At 35.8% G+C, this 23,435-nt stretch overlaps 1 protein-coding gene across 1 annotated transcript; it reads left to right on the forward strand.

Annotated features, from left to right (window-relative positions):
- The first annotated feature begins 1,004 nt into the window (after positions 1 to 1,004).
- Positions 1,005 to 19,466, forward strand: LOC145278324 (galactosylceramide sulfotransferase-like). Its single transcript, XM_080130613.1, has 3 exons — positions 1,005 to 1,171; positions 6,021 to 6,179; positions 18,222 to 19,466. Exons 2-3 carry the CDS (start codon positions 6,030 to 6,032, stop codon positions 19,392 to 19,394), a joined length of 1,323 nt encoding a protein of 440 aa, XP_079986739.1. The 5' UTR covers positions 1,005 to 1,171; positions 6,021 to 6,029; the 3' UTR covers positions 19,395 to 19,466.
- The last annotated feature ends 3,969 nt before the right edge of the window (positions 19,467 to 23,435 follow it).

Here is a 23,435-nt window from a genome sequence, read left to right on the forward strand (position 1 = left end):
AATCTGCAGTCGCGAAAATTCACTCCTGCTTGTGTTTGTTGCAATTTTCATCTGCTACAAGATACCTATATACCAGCATTCATATCTAACATATTTATTTTAGCGAATCCTTTTTTCAGTTTCATATTTAGAATCTAGCTTGACGAGGTTTAACCTTATATGACTGTAGATGGAACGTGAATATATGCAAAAAAATTGTTGTTATTAACAAAAAAAATATTATACTAAATGAGTATACCACTTCATATGTTATAAATATATTGTATAAATACAGCAAGATTTGCAACATTGTTTATTCATTTCATATGAAGGAAACTTCACCGACAATATATATTCATTGTAAGTATTTACTTCCTTTCTATCACAGGAACATGTGACACAAGGCCAGAATGTGAGGAGTGTCAAGCCACCGCCTCTAAATGAGAGGCAATCTAGCTTTTTAAAAATTGCTTGGGCAACTTCGTCAGCATTCCTCGATCCGAAAGAACGGGAGGCAACGACTTGAGAGTGTGGACCTTCTAGGACTACCCAGAACCACATTTCAGCCTGACAAATGCAAAGTTATTCTCTACTAAAAAATGACCAAGATTCTATCACACCATGTCGAGGACGTATTCTCGACTGACGTGAATAAAACTTCCTCAAGCTGTGGCATGTAAATATATATACAATTGAATGCGGACAATCACGACGCGTTATTTGATATATGTATGTGTGTCATATAACAGAGTATTTTAACAGATCAGACATTTTTATTGATCATTCACATTATATATATATATATATATATATATATATATATATATATATATATATATTCTCTAAAATATCAATACAAACTATATATATATATGTATATATATATATATATATATATATATATATATATATATATATTCTCTAAAATATCAATACATATATATTCTCTAAAATATCAATACAAACTATATTACTCTGAAAAAGAGCGTTCTTTCTGATAAACGAATCTCACTCGTGGTTTTGTTGATTTATAAAAGAAAGTTTCTATGTTCCAGGTCGGGATATTGACAAAATTCATAAAGCAAGGATCGAGAAAGAATAGACCATTCAAGAACACGGTTGTATTCATTTTAATTCAGAAAAAAAATCTGGCAAAATTAAAAGACTGATTAAAAAAAAAGAAGCTGATTAAGTAAGTATTTTTTTTATATCGCAATAATTTAATCGATCTATTCTAAGAAAAAAAAAGAAGAAAAAAAAAGGAAACATATATATTTATAACTAGCAGAATCCACGTTTTCCCGGAAAAATTAAATCAGTCAAGAAACCACTGCTTCTAACTCTGAACTCCATATAAATCGTTTATTATATTTCAAATTTGCTATAAATACAGATTTTCAAGTTACAAATAAGAGAAAAAAGTAATTTCCCTGCTCCAATTGTCAAATATTTTTTAGAATATTGTTGCTTTTTAAATTGCGCTTTCATTTGCTATGTTTTATACTTTTTACTTATTTTATACTTGTTTTCAAACAAAGAAAAGTTAAGAATGTTTTGTAATGTATATTTTAAAAATGTAAAGATATATTTAATATTATTTGTAAAACATTACTGTAGTTGTTTTTATTAGCAGTGTAAGCGTCAATAAACGCAGTTTTTAAGTGTAATACAAATACTTCAACATAATTTTACATTTCTTACTTATTTTTAATAGTGTAATGGGTTTAAGTAAGAGGCCTTCGTACTGTAGGGTAGTCTTCTATTTTTTTTTAATTACTAATCAAAGAGAAAAGTGATCGTTAACTTAAATATAAAAGATGAATTTTTTTAATGTAACAAATTGCTGACGAAACAAACCTTTATACCTAGCTTTTGGTTAGAAAGCTATATCCATCAGCGGTATATGGGCAAATCTTATTCTGTTTTCTATATGTAAGATAATTTTATTTGATTCTCTTCTGCATTACAATTTTTCGAGTTTGATTATTTTATTCTATCGAAAAATGTTTGAATACATACACACACACATTTACATGTAGCGACTTGCTATATATGTGATGATGATGATGATGATGATGATGATGATGATGATGATGATGATGATGATGACTATAGGGTATTCACCCATCGGAATAACAATCATCTGATCACCTCGAAGGGATGATGAATGACAGGCGCTGAATTATGAAGCAAGGATTGCGCAATTCTTAACAACTCCTTCCTTGAGTGAGTACTGCTTGATTTTAGCGAAAAGGAGAAGGACGATTGGAAATAATGCTGAGATAAGTCGAAAATACATACATCACCTGATATTTCCAAATGGTCACCTACTTAGTATTAACCAGGTTCAACGATGCTTAACTTCAGTAATCTAATAAGAACAGGTGTGTGTATATTAAAAACTATTACATTTGCCATAAAAAGAAAAAAAAAAGAAAGGAACCCCTCCTCGTAAATTACGACAATTTTTTTTTTGTCTTTATTAACTACTTTTTCCTGTCGGTAAACACAAAGAAACCATTTCACATTACTCAATAACATAAAATTGTTTTATTGGACCATTAAAAAGTATGTCTTTCTTTAACTGTAAACAAGACTACAGATTCATATATATATATATATATATATATATTGATTTCGACATATGAATGTTTAATAGTTTAATGGTCAGTTCGGATGTTTATATCGAGATAACAATAAAGTTCAGCGAGTGATATGCAAACACAGCCAAAAGTTGGCCATGAGTGATGACTATCGGAGATGGCTGGCGTTTGTGTGGGATGTGTCTTGGTCCTTAATCGTTTCCTTTCAGATAGATCTTTGGTAAGATGGGCTTCAAAATTCTTGATTTCCTCCTGACACGTTCGTCTCAATTCTGCAAACGATTTAATTGGAATATTGAGGGCTGAAATATTATATTTCAGCTTGTCCTTGTATCGGGTGCAGAGCTTGACAGTCTTTCGTTTACTGCTTTTTAAGCTCACTATACATTCTTGGTATACGTTTCAGATCTAAACAAAGCATTGAGAGAACAAGAACTTTATAAACCTGAATGGTGTCTAATCTAGCACTTCTATCATTCCACAAGCGGTGGTGGAGAGTTTACCAAAGGCATTAGATGCTTTTGGATATCCGGTTGATAATTACATCATCCAGCAATGTACTCTCCAAATATGTGAATGATTTGGCATACTTAAGAATTTTGTCATCTATTGTTATGAGAAACTGTTAGAAGTTGGTGAACATAAGGAGTTTGCTTGATGCTTTTGATCTGCTTTGGTGTAGGAGGAGGTTGATACAAACCTTTAGTTTTCTTTACGTTTATTGTAAGTGTTACAAGCCTTTGCAAAACGACCCATCAGATCCTTTCAACAAGATCTGAATGATCTGTAAATAGATCAGGAATGATACTCGATTGGTTTTAACTTTGAATCATTGTGCGAAATTGGAATTCAGCTCCACTATTATAACAACTAAAGGCTATTGGAGCATCACAGAGAAAAATAGTACAAAAAGAACCGCAGCCTGTTTTGTGTCATTGGAGACATGAAACGGTTCAGAAACTTCCATTTCAGACACAACAATCCTCTTTATGCCCTCATAAAACGATATTACACCAAGCATATTTTCTGAAATACTTAGTTTCTTTAATGCTTTCCAAAGTTTCTCTATTGGCCTTATTTTTCCTTCGCTTTTTTCCACAACATTGCGAGTGGAAAAGATCATGCCGATCACTCCCCGTCCTGCGTAGCAAGATTTCTTTCCTGTCAGTATGGAGTGTTTCGTCATCAGCAGACAGCACCAGAGACTTATCACTTTACCTCGGTCCATATACTTTCTTCAATCCCTTATAGAAGAAATTCTGTGTCCTTTTGTTCGCTGCCTTATGAAGCTCAGTCACTTAATCTGATCATCAAGTGTGTTTTATGATTTACTTTTTATACGTTTGGTGTTTGGCAGATGACTTCTTGACCACGTTGTATACATGCTGTGAATTTAACTGATTAACATTTTCGCCTCTTCATTGTTGTTGCTTGTAAATAAAAAGCACGAGTACTTCAAGCGATGAGGCATAGATCACATCCCTGAGACTATTTCACGAATCTTTAATGTCGTCCGTTATTCTAACTGAATCGAGAGAATGTTTTAGATTATTACCGAGGTCTACTTGTTTCTTAGTAGTTTGTTAGGCATTAATGGGTTTTGGGATGGTTGACATTCGAAAGGAATCCTTATTCCAAGAAGAGCATAATTAGTAGGAAAGCAAGTTCTATGAAAAGGGCGTGTAATTGAGACTTCCAATAACAATTTTAGCACCCCCATCTACAAAAATCCTACCTGCTATAATTCTTGCCTTCCAAATTTCAAGGGTGAATGCCCCCGTCGATACAAACTAGCTATCATCAAAAACTTCCTCAACCGAGCAAAACTTATCTCTTCCAACAAAAAACTACTACACAACGAACTAAAAAACATTAAACAAGCCCTTACCAACAACGGTTTCCTAAATTATATTGTTGATCAACACATAAACTCCATGCTCCAGAAATTAAACAACACTCCCACCAACAGTAACATCCCCCCAAAATCACAACTCCAATGCAATCAACTTATTCTATCGCCATCAAATACACCCAGGCTTGAAGTTAGAAGAAATCGCTATAAAAACATCATCCATAAATACATCTCCCCTGTAGACATCGATAACATTAGATTCATCATTTATTATAAAAAATTTTAAACACAAAACCCAGTCAATCAAATCACCCCCCCCCCGCTCAAGCAACTAGAACGGACCAAGCGTAATCTATGAGTTTAAATGTCCCTTGGGAGAATGTAACTCCTACAACAACAATGCAACTAATAGTTACGTAGGACATACGACCACAACATTATCCCGTCTCCTCACATGCCATAATGTCGAATCTAGTGCAGTCTTCCAACATTTACATAAAAAACATCACTGCCCCTCTCAAATTTCAGAGAAATTGTACGCAACAAGACTAAAATATTACACCACGAAACGAACGTAAAAATCTCAAAACACTTGAAGCTTTATATATCAAAACGCAAAAACTTACGTTAAATCAAGTCACATTTCAGAATAGTACCAATGTACTCAAATGTTTCGCATAACCCCTTCTCCTCCCCCACACCCATCTGTCCTTGCCACTCACCGTAGAACGGCATGCTCTCCTCACTCTCCCCTCCCACACCAGTCCCTCAACCGGAGTCAGCAATCTAACTACCCTCGCTCACGTCCCATTTACTACTATTTACATAAATCTCATTAATTCCTAATTCCTTACTGAGACCAACAAACTTTCTTGGAGATGTGAAAACGATTTCACGAACATGTGAAATGCATACTAATGATGGGAATCATCTTGGTAATGAAGGTTTTGCGAACTGATGGAAACATATAAAAAATGTCTGTCGTCACTCTATTATTCTATAATCTAAATTTTTCCCGGATAAAATCTTAATTTTCAATAGATGAATATTAGATTAATACCTACAAAGAATTTGCAAAAAAAAAATATATAGATAGGTGGTATAAAGCATTACAACACTTACCAATGTTTGTAAACATTGTTAATAATGTTTATAAACATTGTTAATAATGTTTATAAACATTGTTAATAATGTTTATAAATATTGTTAATAATGTTTATAAATATTGTTAATAATGTTTATAAATATCGGTAAATTCAAAGTATCTAACAATTTAAAACGACGATTTCTTATGCATTTTATTTCTTCTTTTTATATTTAAACGCCAGCATTTTGTAAGTAATTATGTGTGGATATTAATACAAACAACTCCGGTTATAACGACATCAAAGCTGTTTTTCACCTATAACAGCTTCTAAAATCCACCTATAATTCTTCGCGACACACTAACAATCATTCCGTGGCACACTAATGTGCCACGTCACGATGGTTGATAACAAGTGATTTAAACACACACATACTGAACTTAAACAGACGGCTCATTCTCACAAATATCCACCTATATTTTTATTATTTGCTTCTTTCAGGTGTTGGCCATGAGATACAAATCACTGTTGTTTTTGCTGCTGTGTCTTTATGGTTTCCTCCTATGCATGGCCTACATCAATTATAGAACACATTGGGCGTTCAAATTTAAACCGAAAACCCAACTGAAAAGCAGAAAAGGAGCAGATGAACTTGAGATGGTGAGTTTAGGCCAAGCGAGGTTCTCTTTAGGATACAGAGTATCCTCCCCCCTCTGCACTGTAGGGTTATTTCTATGCCCATTTCATAGATGTGTTATGTATTCGCTGCAGCCGCATTAGTGGAGCAGATTACCCAAACAATCGTTCATTTGATGATACAAGCATGAAATTTGGCATAAATATTCGCTGGATAGTAGATTTTAAGAAAAAAGTGCTGGCCACGTGAAATTCCAATATGGCGGCCATTTTCCAAGATGGCCGCCATAGGAGTCCAAATTTTGACAAATTTCAGCATATTATTGTATAATACAGTGCGTTTATCGAGCTTAAGTTGGTTTTGTTGTCATAATATTATTCACTTTAAGCTCGTTCAGTGTTCTAGTGTTCCTGTAGAAGCTTGACAAGGGCAACTGCAAAGTTTAGTACAATGCAACCCAGTCTTTTTACATTTGCACCTTCCACCACAGTCAGTCTTGCATCCACATTTTGTCAGTTCACTGCAGCATTTTGAAATCGGTTCCAGTGAAGTCCACACAATTTTCCAAGAGTCATCTTCTTTTGAACATCCCCACTTTGAAGGACACTGAAGTTCTGGATCACGTATGACACTTTGTCCCCAAACATGACCTGCTTGATAGGCAGCTCTTTTGGCATGTTCCTTGAGTGCATTTTGAGTTGGTGGGATTAAGTCATATGACCTTTGCTTCCGTGCAAAGAGGTCAAGTCTTGCGACATCTATTGATGAGGTTGCACTGGACCTATCATACATGAGAATTACATATTTCTCCAATACTTGTAGATCAGACTCCTCAATTTCAGATGGGCTGAGACTGAGTTTTGCAAATGTGGCTGAGACTTCATTAAATACATTCCATGTCTGCAAGGCTGTCTTTTTCCCTTGCCATTGAAAGAAGATACAACATCACACCCTGTGAAGGCATGGAAGAACAACATTCCCTTGGATTTCTCTGGTCCTAGATTGGACACAAGGTCATGTATAGGAATCCACCTGGTGTGTTCCCCCTTGCCGAATCTCACCCACATTTTCTGAAGACCAATTGCTGTGAGAGAAGGCATCATTGATATGGCAATTACTACAATGTCTGTGTCATTTGCATCAACCAGTACAGACTTGTAGCCCTCCTTAGCTGCATGCCAAGCATGTAAGAATATCCGTGTGTCGGCCTCCTCATGCGTACAGGGTGCCAATTCTTCTAAGCTGAAGTTGGTATAATTGGAACTGGTAAGGACGATTTCCTCCCTAGTCACAAGGACTGCATTGCTTGTGGTCATTTCAGCTATGGCATCGGCAAGGAAGTGGAAGAGTTCTGATTTGTTAGTGCTGTCTCGAAGGAAGCTCTTCCAGTTTGTAGGCGGTTTGCTCTTTGCGGTAACTCTCCTCCTGATGGCCTTTCCACGTTTAGATCTAGCTTCTGACTTAAGGCTGGTCTTATGGTATACATAAAAAATGATATCTGTTCTCTTGTGAGTGTGGCTGTAGTTCTGCACCAAGGGAAGAATATCGTTTTGGGCATATTCCTCAAATGTCTTTGGTGTTTTTGGTGCAACAGCATTCACCAGTGAAGCCCCATCAACAATCAGTACATCAGATTCTGGCTTGGACTCTGGAAGCTGGACTTACCCTTGGAGAATTTCCACAAGATCTGACTTGGTACTTGGACGTAGGTTACCATTCTTGCTGAGAGAGGGGGGAAACGACTGGTTCTCATGCTTGAAAAATTCCTGTAGATCACAACCTCTAGTTTGGCAAGAGATGAAAAGGCGGGAAAACAGGTGGCAATCCTCCTTTAGCAGTTTCTTCTCAGATTGTTTGCTTTGGCCAGTCCCCGTTTTGAAGAAATCTATGCTGTTCTTCTTGATGGACTGGTAAAAATATTGACCATCGTTAAGTTTATCCATAAACGTTTTGAACTGTTCTTTCCCCTTCTGAAGATGTGTAGCAACACGTTCAGCCGCAGATGATTCTGCTATGTCCTTTGTGTCAAGGGTCAGCAGATCTCCTGTCACATCAGTGAATGGATTGCCCATTTCCTCTAGGACCATGGTGAGCCTTTGAACCTTCTCAAGGAATGTCTTCTGAGCTGCAGGTGACTGTTCATGGTGACGAGTGTCACTCTTCATATCCTTACTCCCTGATGCTGTTTCATAGTCGGCAACCAACTTCCTTATTTCTGGCCCAGCCACCATCCATCTTCGAAGAGCTGCTGGATCTTCTGTCAGCCCAATAGCTCCACCATCTCCTTTGATGCTAGCATTATTTTGTTCGTGGGCTTGGTCAATGGCGACTGATGAGAAATGCCTGTCAGATTTGTGAACTACAAAGTTTCCATTTGGGAATTGTTGTGCAACCTCTGGGTGTTGCCTCTCTAAGCTTTAATATCTCGAAGATGAACTGGAAGCCATCGTGCGTAATTAACACTGTTGTTTGCGAAGAAATAGGGTATCAGTTCTGCCAGAGATTCACGATACAATGCGAAATTTCCCTCTCTGAAAGCACGTATCAGTGTCAGAATGGTCAGCTCCATGTTCAGAATCAAGAACCAAAACTGAAACAGAGGACTCTCTTTACTGCAGAAGCCACACCACTCTTCAAAGGTGACAGTTTTCTCATCACTGTCTTCCTGTTCAACAAGATATGCACTGTAACCTTTCTTCAAGAGCTTGAATAAACTGCTTGCTGTAACCTGATGAGCTTGGCGAGTCTTTGTAACATTTGTAGCTGATAGAAATGAATCTGCAGAGCCTGAAGATGCTATTTCTGCCTCAACAAGTGCACCAGTCCATCCGCTGCCCTCTAACATTGACCCTATTGATTTAAAGGCTGTCATTTCAATATGTAGTCCACCAAACATTATTACAAACTTGTCCTCCCCATATATGTCTGGCCAATGCCACTGTATCTGTTTCGCCAGTGCATAGAGTGGCTGGTCTGCTGTTATAACGGGTGTTTGTCCTGGGTTGAGGAACGACACAGTTTCCTTGATTTTGTCCATAGCATGCTTTATGGTGGCAACACTGTGTGCTTGATCTTGCAGAAGGGGCAGCAAAGCATTTATACTAGTCACAAATTTTGCTCTTTGGTTGCTTGCATGATGGGCAGACCATGTTACATTTGGTGAACCATCTACATCAGTGGTATTATGGACCTTTTCCAACCATTCATTTTCAAGCTTGACCTCCTCTTGGAAAAGACTGGGATCTGGAAGTGAAAAGTCATCACGGATGCTTGGTTCTGGATTCTTCTTATGGAAGAAGGCTGGTGGAATATTTTTATATGACTCTGGAAGATCCGGGACCTTCTTCGTCCGACCTTCTGCAACATTGGCCAAGATGCGTGCTTCTCCTACATTATCTGAACTTCGGTGCTGGAACATTGAAATACTTGAACCATGGAAAGATGTGCTTGATGTTGTTGCTGTTGGGTTGTGATCTATGTTATCTACAGCAGATGTTGTGAACAGCCCTTTCCTCAAATTTGGTGGACACACGACATCATCTTCCACATATTGCTTTACAACAGTCTCACCCAACTGTCCTGATATTTCCAAAACTCTGTCATAAGATATGCTTATTCCATTCTCGTGCAGCTTGTTGATCAGTTGTCTCTTTCTTGTCTTTGCAAAAACTTTCATTCCAACATAAACAGCAAATGGTGTTTCACGGTCTTTGGCATGTCTTTGAGATTTCGAACCTTCCCTGTACTCTGAGTAACAGTTGAACTGCAGTAGTTGAGCAATGGCCACATCTGACTGCACAATACCATGATTTAGATGGGACCTTATGTCCACCCCATGCTCAATACTGCAAACAAACTGCAGAAGTGCCTGGGGAACGGCTTCCTCTCCAAACCCTTCTTGAAATGCCTGGCTGAATTTTGTCTTGTGAGCCAGCATCTCTTTCCGGATGATATCAGCAGCTTTAGCCAGATGAATGGCTTCACTGTACTTCCTAGCATCAGATAGAATGGTGCTTACATCTTTTCTGAATGCAAGAAGGACATCTCGCCCTTTCTTATGTGCTTCAAGCTCAGGGATCCTGGAGAGTAACTGCTCTTTTAATCTGGTATAATTGACCTCTGGGGATTCCAAACCTAGTTGTTGCAGCCGACGCTTGTAAAGTGAGGCTAGATCAGTAAGTCGAAATATCACTGGTGTTGTTTCTGTACCGGTAACCATGCTATCCATGATGTAGATCACAAGCTCTGAAAACGCTAGGGGGTAAACGTCTTTCCCTTGACCGCTGTCATTCTCCTCTTGCTTCATGACATTAAGATGTGCTCGCTCTGAGTTGTATAACTGTGCCAAGCATCGAGGGTGATACTTCAGATCTTGGGCAACAACATCACCAGCAGTTAACTTTGCTAGGAGCTTTCCATTGTTTAGGGTCCGGGCACACTGATTAAGCCTTTCATTCAGCTGCATGGTCATTGCCTGTCTTAAATTTGATATTTCATCCTCTTCTTCACATAAGAAGCACTGTACCTCTGGAGGGTCTGAGGTCCTTTGTCTCTTCTCACGGTTCTCTTCTGTGCCTGATGTACTGGGGGTTATTTTCCTTTTCTGTCCTCTTGACAGCTTTGTGTTATTGAACAATAATCGGCAGCTTTGGTGATATTTTGCTTTATTTCGTATCAGTGTGGCTTCTATGCCTTCTCCTTCATCTAACCGTGCTGGATTAAAGGGTATTGGCATATCATTAAGGGCATAAAACAAAGGCACATTTTTTGCAATTTTCGCATATCCAGCATAGTCCTGTTTCCTCTGGAATGAGCTAAGAGGTGAAATTAGAGTTTCATCTCTTTTGTCAACCTGACAAAGCCAACATTTACTCCAGTCAGTTTGCTGTCTAGTTTTGGCATCCATCGTAAGAGTCGTTGAAGTGGTGTAGGCCGAGGGTTTATCCTTTTACCACCTTACCACCTTTGCTCACTTTGATGGGATACAGTTAGGTTCATGCTGCTGCCGTACACCTAACCCGATCGTTCATCCAATATCATTTAAATCCCGTGCGATATGTACACCATCCGGATAACAATAAAGCCCCTGTCATCCTTGGCTCGGCTCTCCCGCGCTGGCACATCCTGTCAATCCAGGTGCGGCTATCCAACCTTAGGGGCTGGCTAGATAGCATTTGGGATACTAAACTGGAGTTTAGCTGATATTGAACCCCATGCTGAGTTCCACAGCAGTGTCTGTCACCAGTGTGCCCTGGTAGTGAATGACATACACTCTCGTCATAATATTCTGCAAAATTCTCCTTCTGTGGAAAAAACGGTGGTACTTAATTTGATCCTCGTGAGATGTGCCGCCTTGGTCACAATTTCTCAATGGGTTGATTCAGGGGCTTGTATGGAGTGAGGAAGGTAACGGAATTAAGAACACCTGATTTCTTCAGGATGGCTAGCATGGTTGGTAAGCCTTTTTGGGGCATTTTATAGGCAAAAACAGGTTATCCACTTTGTCATCCTTGCATTAGCAGTCCTTTTTAGGCATAAAAGTTGGAAAAAATGAACGTTTATGGAAATTTGTGGTTTGCTGGCGGCCATCTTGAAAAAATGGTCGCCATATTGGAATTTTTGATGGCCAGCACTTTTTTCTTAAAAAGTAACTTACAGAGACTATTGATGCCAAATTTCATGCTTGTATCACCAAATGAACGATTCCGGCAAAAAATCACATTAAGCTGCTCCACTACATCGTCAGATGTGCTTTTCAGTCTATATAATTTCTAAAAAAAAATCAAGCTTTGTCATTGTCTTGATATATACTCTTGGCAACGATAATAAAAAACACACAACTGGTTATAAAATATTTTGTTTATTCAAAATAACCTTTTCAGTTTCAGAACGAGAGTTTTGACATTAGTGACGGCGCGTAGGTAGGGGTGGATGTGTTCTGGTAGTGGAGAAAAAGTGTGTCGCTTAGCTGATTGTGCTCTCTCTCTCTCTCTCTCTCTCTCTCTCTCTCTCTCTCTTTCCCGTTGTCTGCACATCTAATTTATTGGGACAGATAATGTCAACATTCCATCATGCATTGTCTTGAAAAGTCAGTCAATCTTGCTGACCTAAACTCCAGAGATCCCGCATTTTGACCTCTTTAACGTTATTCACAGGAGCATCCGAATCTAGGCTTCTAACTGACTTTTCCCGGGGATTTGGGTTATCCAGCAGATAATTCTAATCCTGATTATAAATATTTATTAAAGTATAATGAAAGAAGAACATAAGGTGGTTTTACTCTTTATGTTCATCGCTCCAACATCTCTGATTCTTTATTTTTCTTCAACACTTTGGCAATCTATGAAAAGTTTTTGTTTTACGGTATATCAACACTTTTCGGGTTACTTAATACTGAATCCAATCATTTTGGTTAAAGTTATTATGCTTCAAGATATTTTATATCTTCAAATATTTATTCATAGTGTTTGATTTGGTTGTCTTGTAGAAGAAAATTGTTGTTTTTATTCTTGATTTTGCAAGCAAGATTAAGTTTTGCAAATATAAAGGACACCCCTCCCCCCAAAAAAAACAATAAAACAATAACATCAATATTTGATGTATTTTAGGCCAGGAAGCTGATATCTTTAGACAGTCTGAACTGGTAACAGCGAGTCGGTTCGAAGTATTTGAAATATTTCTTAGGATAAACAGTATGCCATGCTCCTTTCCATAAGCAACTACAAGAAACCTTTCCCACCATCGATTGTCGTGGGTGATAACACTTTTTTCGTCCAACTTTCAAACTCCTTGAACTGTTATTATTATGTTAGAAAAATTCTTACATCTGCCAGTATCCTAGTTGTTTATATAAACCTGTACAATTCGTCCGTGGATGAAGATTGTTGCTATATTTGGGCTCGTGCACCAATCAATAGCCTTTCAGTCTTGAACAGGGCGCAAAAATATCTAATCTCGCACATTCTACTAAGCTCTAATCCTTGTTACATTACCGCAGAATTGCATCCATGTACTTGTTTTACATATACTTTCACAGAATGTGCTCCTATAAACTCATTGCATTTGCACCCACCCCCAACGTAAATACTCTAGACTCAACCAACAGTTAGCAAAACTCCAATCCTTCACAGTAGAGGTTCCTAGATATCAGAAGATTTTGTATTCTGATAGCTTCTTTTCTCGGGACTCCTATTTCTTGGAATCCCTTCCCTGCTTGTTTCGATTCTAGTTGGTGGCACCCAAGTCATATATTTAATTTTTGAGATCACTACTATATATTAGGTATAATCAGTAGAGAATTGAATCTATAATATTAGATACTAAATCTGCATAAATTAAAATATCATATTTAAGCGTATTTACGACCAGGCAACACCGTGCAGCGTACTAGTATAAGAGACTTTGTCTGTAGGTATGTGGATGACAATTAAAAGCCCCCCCCCTCTTTAGGTTGAGCACTTTGTAAATATATTTTCACCCAACGCGTAACTTATGATTTGAGCACTGTAAGCGGCGGGCGGGTGTGGATTTAATACACACTCGAGGAGAAATATTTACAGCACTGATTCCTGGTTCAATGGTTAGACCTGCCGTCTGTTAACTCGACGGTTGTAGGTTCGATCCACAGCTGGGGAAAGACGTATGTCTAGCCGCACATGAGTTGTGATACAACGAAACAGTACTGTATGTGGATTATATACATATACATATACACACATATATATATATATATATATATATATATATATAAGAGATTTTGTATGTCTGTCTATCTGAGGAACAGCCTCTCACAAACTCCTCTATCAACTATTGGTATACAGACTTGAAACTTGATATATAGGGGATTTTGGACCTTTCAAACAAATTTTATTAGTTCTGTAATCGGTAAAAGTAGTTGCTAAGAGGTGAAAGTTGAACAAAATTGCAACTTGGTGTGGCGTAAGTCGACTTGAAGTGCTTTTGTACACATGAGCATATATATATATTTACTTTTGAAATCACTTATATATTGGACACAATATAATAATCGACAGCGTATTAGTTCTATAATAATGAATATGAAATCCGCATAAATCAAAACATTATATCTAAGCGTATTTACGACCGGGCCATGTCAGGCGGCTATGACTATATATCGGTTATAATATAATTGTTAGTAGAGAATTGTCTCTATAATAATAATAAATACGAAATCTGCATAAATTAAAATACCATATCTAAGCTTATTTTACGACTAAGTTTATAAAGTTAATACAATACAGATTTTTTTAAAATAAAAAACATTTATTTGCTTGAGAATCAGATTTTCGACGATCATACCTTCTTCATAAAGATAAGTTTATGTTTTTTTTTCTTTTTTCCTTCTCGTAGAATAGTGTCAACTAGAAAAGTATAATTCATCTGTTCTTACAATAGTGATTTTTTCAAATGTCCAAATCATCAAATGAATTTGTGAAGATTTTATTCTCCGTGAAATACATTAGTTTAGAAAGCCAATACAACGCAAATTTTTGTAACAAAAATTAACAAACATTTATTTGTTTAAAAATTATAATTTTACTAGGATCAGTTTTTTTTTCTTTTTCTTTCTCTTTTTTGTTTCGTCGTGGCATAATCTGTGTTGTACTGATTTTCTAAACTTATATATTTCAATTTAAACAACTCTTCTACCACAGAAAGAAAAAAAAAACTTTACTAATTCATTCCACACGCACCAACGTTTATCTCCTGATTTGGACATTTGAAAATATCAGCATTGTAAGAACAGCCGCATTTTACTTTTATTGTTAACATCATGTCACAAGGAAGGAAAAAAAGAAACCACGCAAACTGATAGTGACGAAGACGCTAAGATCGTCGAAAATTTTGATAAAAAATAAATGTTTATTGATTTAATCAATTAAGCACTATATATCAATTTCTGTGTGCAAAACAGAAAAAGAAAATTCAAAATAACGCGTAATATATATTTATGCAGAACAGAAAAAGATACGTACCGTCAATTTCAAACCTAATAAAAAAAGGGGCGTCTTTAATTCTTTTATATTAGACTCTCTCCAGCCTTTATTCATATCTGTCTCACCGGAAATGGTGTCCCACACGCTGCATAGAATACTTTTTCTTTTCTTTTTTTTTGTTTTGGCAATTTACGATGGTATTTTATCATTTCTATTTTTATTTTTTATTTTTTTTATTACTTTCCTTTGGTTTTTGCCAATAATTTGTTTATCATTTAATTTTCTTAATCGATAAATTAAGTCAGCTTTGTTTCAGCAAATCCTTTAAATTGTAAACTTCCGGTTTCAGCGAAGCAGATTTTGGTAAAAGAAACAAAAGAATTTTTAAATGGTTAATTCCTAATATTAAATAAAACTGTAAACATAATTTTAAGAAATAAAAAATAATTTAAACTTTAAAAAATATTTTAAAATAAGAAAAACTAGAACAAAAATTAATCAATTTTCCTCCTCACGCACACACATACATATATATTTTTTATATTATTATTTTTATATACTGATTTATGCACGCACTTTTACATGCATCTATACGTCCACACGCGTATTATTACTCACATACACATACACACACACACACGCACACATATATATATACATTGCATAAATACTTTTATACACATACATGTATACTTTTATATATTTTTATACATTTTTATATATTACTTGTATTTTTTATATTTTTATAATCGTATGTTGTAAGTTTACTAATAAAGATTTTTTTTAAAGAAAAAATTATTTTATATTATAAGAACCAATTTTTAATTTTACTTAAAAAATCTAAATTTCTAATTTTATTTTCGAATATATTTCAAATTTATTTTAAAAGTATATATTTTAATTTCTTATTAAAATTGCCTAAATTTTACTTTTACTTTAAAAAATAAACTCGATTGACTAACAAATTAATTCTAGCGAAATGAAATAAAAGTCTCATTGAAATTAAAAATGTGACAAATTTAACTTAATTTTAATTAAATTTACAAACTACCTGCATTGGTTAAATTGCTTAATCTGTATGTCTGTTATCTATTCCCCTATTTCTACTTGTGTGGCGAGGTTTATATCTTGAATTTATTTTAAAATTACTGCGTAATCTCTATATCCGTCATTTGGTTTTCCTAGCTTACATCACATCTGTGTACACATGCCTTGAACAATTCGCTCCTGTTGTTTAAAGTATTCATACAAAGACAGTTGATGGCCATCATTATATAATACTTATCCACGTGGCAAATGGAGCATTGATTCAAGTCTGGAGAGTATGATAGACTTCTCTCTATTTTTTTCCATATTATAGTGAAAGGTGATCCCTCGTCTTTTAATTCCCATATCGGGCTGATAAGGCTGTTTTAATTCTTGTTCTCTCTCTAAAGGAAGTTATGTGTGCAAAAAAATGCCTGCTTGAACATTCCCTGAGTCATGCCTATATATCTTTCTGGGTTGATTTGTGATCTTCGCTTTATATACGTTGGATTTCAACTTGCTTTTACTCTCTGGTGGGAAATTTTCCTTAGACCTGTAAAAGTGGCCAGCGCTTTCCTTGCCAAAAAGATAACACACACACACACACACACACACACACACACACACACACACACACACACACACACATATATATATATATATATATATATATATATATATATATATATATATATATATACAAAGTGCGGAGAAAATTCTCGATCAAATTTTCAAAAATTAAGATATTATTTATTTTCTAAATGTGTCTTTGCAGATACATATATTTTTATGTTTCAGATCCAAATTTTCCTAAATGTAATTTCTGTTTTGTAGAAATGAGTCAATGTGCTACATTACGCGAAAAAGACAAACCAGAGATTGTCAAGCTCTTAAAAGCCCCAAAATCGACAGCACAACACCAGATGATCTACCCAGATGTGGACGACCTCGAACTACTCGTACATCATCCAAAATTAAGGTCATTAGGTAGCGAATAGGGAGGAACCCTAGCAGAAGGAAATGGCTAGGAGCTTAGAAATTGACGAAAAATGCGTCCGAAGATCTCAAGTTGTTCTCCTTGAAGATGAGGAGCAGACAATAACTCACGGAGTTGCAGGAATAAAAGAGGTTGGAAAGAGCCATAATTCTGTTGAATCAAATGAAGGATTACACGGATACTGGTGAAATCATCTTTTCTGACGAGAAAATGTTCACTGTCGAGGCCAAATTCAACTTGTAGAATGATAGAATTTTGGCAAAGAGCGAGGATAGCATTCCCTATTTCGTGAAATCTGTTTTCCGTCGCCAAAAAACCTGCCTCGGTAATGGTTTGGGTTGCCATCTCTGAAAGTTAGAGATCACCTCTCATTTTTGTTAAAGAAGGCACAAAAATTTACGCAAACTCGTACATGGAGGATATTTTGACTCCTGCAAATGTTGAAAAGAAGAAACATTTCAAAGATAGGCCCTTCATATTTGAACAGGATGCCCTCTCACATTCCAAATGAAACGCGTGATTGGTGTGATAGTAACTTTTCTGTTGTTTTGGAGGAAGGAAGTGTGGCCTCCTTCATCTCCAGACTTAAACCCTTTGAACTTGTGTGTCTGGTACATCTTAGAGAAGGAGACCTGCTCATGATAATACGGAAGCTCTGAAGAAGTCCCTTAAGAGAGAATGGGCCAAAAATCCCCAAGAAACCATACGTGATGCAATAAAGAGCTTCAGGGGAAGACTTAAACGAATAATTGCAGCCAAAGGCGACCATATTGAAAAAAATAATGTTAAATAGGTTGCATGACTTTTGTTTGATTTAATCCCTTATTGGTTGTTAAATTAACATTTTTACAAGACCGGGGACTTCTCCGCACTCTGTATATATAATCTTTCTAAAACAGGGCAATTTTCATATATCTCACAAGAGAACATTTGTCGCTAAAATAATGCAATTTCATAACATTAAGGCTTTTATGAGGTAAAAATATTATATTTTTTATTAACAGCAATTTTTTTAAAGAAGTAAATGATAAATAAGACATTTTAACGGTTTTTTATATCTAAATTTTTATTTTTTTATTTTCCAGGTTCATTGGCTTAAAGATTATTTTACTCAACCTGCAAAGAAAGAAAATAATGTTAGATTGAAAACTTGTCGGGAGAAACAAAATTTCGTTTTTATCAAATGCATGAAATGCGCTACGGAAACTTTGGAGACGATTCTACGGCGTTTCGGGTTAACCCGAAATCTCAACTTTGTGTTGCCCATCGAGAAACGTCTCTACTTGGGTTGGCCTTACCCGATTGAACCAGGCGACTACAAACCACCTCGGAAGTCACCCTTGTGCCCTCAGTGTCGAACCGGTTACAACATTCTGACGGAACACGCAATTTACAACCGAACCTTTATGCGCCATCTCATGCCATCCGATACGGTTTTTATAACGATCATTCGCGAACCATACAAACATTTGATTTCCACATTCCGTTATTTTAAACTTCAGAAACTTCTTAATATAACACAGCCAGATGCTGTTGGTGAGTATTTGACCAATTATAGAATGTATGAGTCGATATACAAATCAAGTGCAATATCAGAGAAACGTTATTGTATTCCTAATAATTTTTCCTTGACTGAAAACCTGATGTTTCACTGTTTAGGCATGCCGTTAGGGTTTCCAAATGGCCGGATATCAATTGGCTCCAACCCTAAAGCAATCCTCAAGTACATCAACATGTTGGACCAAGATTTCTCCCTGGTGATGTTGGTGGAATACTTCCATGAGTCTTTGATTCTGCTCCGTCGTATGATGTGCTGGACATTCAAAGATATCATTTACCGAAAAGTCAATGTCAATACTTATAATTCGTTTCAAAAAATAAGTTCCGAAACAAAGAAACTCCAAGACCAACTCTACATGACTTACAATCATGTGGATTACGTCTTGTACGAGTATTTCAATCGGACGTTTTGGGAGAAAATCGCCCGTCAACGTGACGGGTTCTTTGAAGAGGTCAGACATTTTAAAAACGTCCACAAGGACGTGATTGAATTTTGTTACGGTTTTAAGATGAACTTCAGATCGAATCAAACATTGTTCGTGCCGCCTTCGCGTTGGGATGATGGGTTCAATTTTACGACATTTGATTGTAATTTTTTATCACACAATTCATTGTCGCGTTTGCATACACGCTATAATGCAGAAACGAAAGAGTTCTATCAAACGACAAAACCAAAATCAACCCGAACTTTCTGTTAATGTAATTTTTCCAACTTTATCACCCAAACCCTAAGTGTATATAATCCAGTAATAACACTCCTCCAGCTAACATTATTTGGTGTTCTCTTCTTTGCTTCCACCCACAATTGTTTCTCCATTGTTTTAAACTTTTTCTACAGTGTTTATTGATTGTGGTCTTTTTCTTTTCTTATGCAAGTATTATTTCACAGTCTAGTCTTCTGGTTGTGATAGATATTGGTTAATCTGAGATGCATCCAACGAAACTTTTTTTGCCGCGGAATCTCACTTACTAGCAAATGTTTTCACAGCCCCATGTAAGAATTTTGGCGCCCTTCATTTGATGTTAAACTGCCCCCCCCAATACACCTTCATAACTGTTTACATATTTTTCTTATAGGACAAATATCAAACAGTAATATTGACTACACTTACCACAGAAGGTTTATTAATGTTTTAGTGTCAACACCATCCTTTTCTCACATTTGTTAATTTTATTATTCTTAGTGTCCTGATGGCTCCACCACTGAGAGCAAACACCCAGATGTCCTCATGATCCAGTGACAATCTCCGCTAGGACTTTTTTCAATTCCACCAATAGCATTTTTCTAAATTGTTTGCTTCCGTGCATTCCTTAATGAATGATTTTGTTTACGTTTCAAACCAACCGACGGAAAAACATATTTTAATCCCTCAGTGCATTTCTAACGAATACACAAATTCGACCTACATTCTGTTAACGCACTTTTTGTAATCATAGCCATTATTATTACCAATAGTATTACTACCACTTTCTTCAATTTTCAAGGAGAATATCTTAACAATATAACGTAGAGGCATGGTCACATTTACTCATGTGATTATGTGATTATGTAGTTTTTAAATAGTGGGGTTCGTTATAAATATCTGAGAGCGACAATTATTATTTTCTTGTATCTTAATTGTATACAAATTGCTTTATTTAATCTTTTAATACATTATGTTCGTATAAAGTTTCCTCGTATTATCGCGATTTCTACATATATATATATATATATTATTGATGTGCTGGCTTTAGTACTTTTGTATGATAGATGGCACATAGTGCTAATTGTTGTATATTGTTACTGTATAAGACGCTTCAAATTGCTATTTATAAAATGAATTTATTGCATCATAAACTTGGATAGAAAGATCGAAAGATGTTGTTTGTCAACTTACACACGTGTAAAATTACTTCCTGAAGCAATACTATTTGCATCTACTGAAGAGAATGGTAGTTAACACTCGTCATCTCTGTATGTGTGTGCATATGCGTGCGTGTGTGTCAAGTTTATATCTATGCAAGTGATTTACGAGACTATACTGAGAGAGACAGGCTTTCCCTTATAATTCACATCTATATATATATATATATATATATATATATATATATATATATATATATAAAACAAAGACGTGTGTGTGTGTGTGTGTGTGTGTTTGATGAAACATCCGTTTATAAATAGGATGTCTTATTTTAGGCACCGCCAAAACTGGGGGGGGGGGGCAGGTCAGTACTTTTTGACGGACCGTCTTTTTAAAAATCTACCAAAAATCAGATAATTATCCGAGCAATACGAAATTTTCAGCGATTATTAGGAGAAGAATGAACTTTATAACAGTGTACTTATTTTTCATAAACGATATTTATATATATATATTTTTTTTTGCTTACAAACCCCTCCCTTGTTTTGAAGTGGGAACAAATATGCTTAAAATAATCATCTGAAACTGAACAAAACATATTGTGTTGTTGTAAGGGACAGAAATATAGATTTAAAAAAAAAAAAAACTTGTTTGCATACCTTATTTTGACGTCTGAATATCAGAACTTCGATTGTGTTTAATTATCCCGCTTTTGAGTTTTGAAGTGTGAAATTCGGTGAATATGTTAAGTAAAATAATTAATTTAAGTTAAGCAAAACAAAAAACAAATTTTTTTAATATTTATACGAAAAAAGCCATTTTAAAATTTTTGATAAATAAATTAACAATTTTTTGTTTTTAGCGAGCCGAATAATGCATGACCATTATTAAACAGGGCATGCTTTGAATAATCGATACAAAAAAAAAAATTCGATAAATATTGTGCCCTTTGTGTTAAAAATAGCATCATTTTTTTCGATCCCGTTTGAAAACGTTTGCCGCCTTTCGACTACGGTGGACCAAACGCGCTGAAATAATTTTTTTTTATTCTGCTTTAAATTTCCCCCCTCATTTTGGGGAGCCTGGCCCCCACACACATACACATTAAAAACCAAACTCATACAAATGGTCACCCATCTGGTACTGGCCAGCCTCAGCTTAATAATACACTGAAATTTTCGTCACTGAAAAATAAGTTTTTTTGGCCTGTTTGGTCTTCCATAGTTTTCTCCTTATCAAACGCAAACGTAAACAGAGTCGATCTAGACTCTACATCGACGCGAAATATCTGGTTACCTATATGAATGAGTGGAATTATTTGAAATTCAGGTACTTATATTATAATATTTTTGCATATTCTCTTAGAAAATCATCCTAAATCTTAGTTAGACAATAAATAAATAAATTGATTATTTCAAAAACCTTTTTTTTATAAATATTTAAGTACGTTTTTTGTGCAAGACAAAAAATGTCAATTGTTAACTTTTTGGGAAAATTTAACATTTAAAATTTAATTAAAAATAGTAGAAAAAGTTTTACATTATTCTGTTTTCTATATGATAAAATTCAGGGTTTTATCTTTCTGGAAAAAAAAAGTTACTCAGAAATAATGGATTTTAATAAATGTAATTTAGTTTTAAAAAACAACAACAACTTGATTTTGCGGCCATTTTTGGCGGTGCCTACTTATTTGGGTTAGAGGATTTTTGCCGATGTTCTAACCAGGTTTTAAATGGTTAAACTTTTAAAAAATTATATTTAAAGAAAATACAAGTTATTTTTTTTTTTTATGTTAGAACGTATACACCACTGAAACGTTTAGCTGCAAACCAATTTCCTGTGGTGTAGTCGTTACGATTAATTCTTTGTTTAAGACCGCAGATGAAGATTGTCTTAAAAGCAACAATCGGACTATTTTATTGCTTGTCCCACGTAGAAATTATCAAAGAGTAGTAGTTGAGGGGCAAAAATCAGAAGCTCACAGTATTAATGCCGGTGTTCCTCAGGGGTCCATCTTGGGCCCAACTCTTTTCCTGATCTACATTAATGATCTTCCAAATCACATCCTTACATCATTTGTAGACATTTATGCTGACGACACTACCATTTATGGTAGCACATCTAAGACAGTAAACGACCAAGTTCTCTCCAATTCTCTCTCCTCTGATCTTGAGCACGTAGTACAATGGGGAAAGGAGTGGCTAGTTACCTTTAATGCATATAAAACCAAGCTTCTCTCTTTACATCATCAACATTCTAATCCACATTTGGCATCAATTGAAATGAATGGCTCTCGTCTTCAGGAGGCCTCAAGTTTTGACAAGCTTCTGGGCTTGACCTTTACTCCTGATCTTAAATGGAACACGTACATCAAATCTGTTGCCAAGGCCGCTGGAAAAATGGTGGGATCTTTCTATCGATCCAGTAGATATCTCACTGCTGATGCTATTCTCTATCTATATAAGAGCCAGGTACGTCCAAGGATGGAATACTGTTGCCACATCTGGGCAGGAGCTGCTAGAAAGGACTTGTCCTGCCTTGAAAGAGTTCAAAATAGACTTCGTAGCCTCGTAGGAGATGTCCTTTTCTCCTCCTTGCAACCTCTATCTCACAGAAGAGATGTTGCGAGTTTGTCTCTGATGTATCGTTATTTTCATGGAAATGTTCGACTGAGATTCAATCTATGGTCCCCCCTCGCCAAACTTTCACAAGAAACACTCGTCTAGCTGTAGACACTATCAATAATCCCCCCCCCCACTCTTTATCTGTGCCTAAACCTAATCGTAGATTCCATGAACAAAGCTTCTTTCTTAGAACTGCACGCCTGTGGAATTGTCTTCCGTTTTCCTGCTTTCCGGCTGACTACAATATGGTTGTGTTCAAGTCTAAAGTAAA

This window comes from Euprymna scolopes, chromosome 6 (assembly GCF_053919585.1).
Source record: "Euprymna scolopes isolate OS-2025 chromosome 6, ASM5391958v1, whole genome shotgun sequence".
Lineage (NCBI taxonomy): Eukaryota > Metazoa > Mollusca > Cephalopoda > Sepiida > Sepiolidae > Euprymna > Euprymna scolopes.

What these genes read in the sequence shown, in the direction of transcription:
- LOC145278324 (XM_080130613.1), top strand. Translation starts at nt 6,030, where the DNA reads ATGAGATACAAATCACTGTTGTTTTTGCTGCTGTGTCTTTATGGTTTC. An exon ending in GAGCAGATGAACTTGAGATG is followed by an intron (nt 6,180 to 18,221) that starts GTGAGTTTAGGC and finishes TTTATTTTCCAG; the next exon opens with GTTCATTGGCTTAAAGATTA.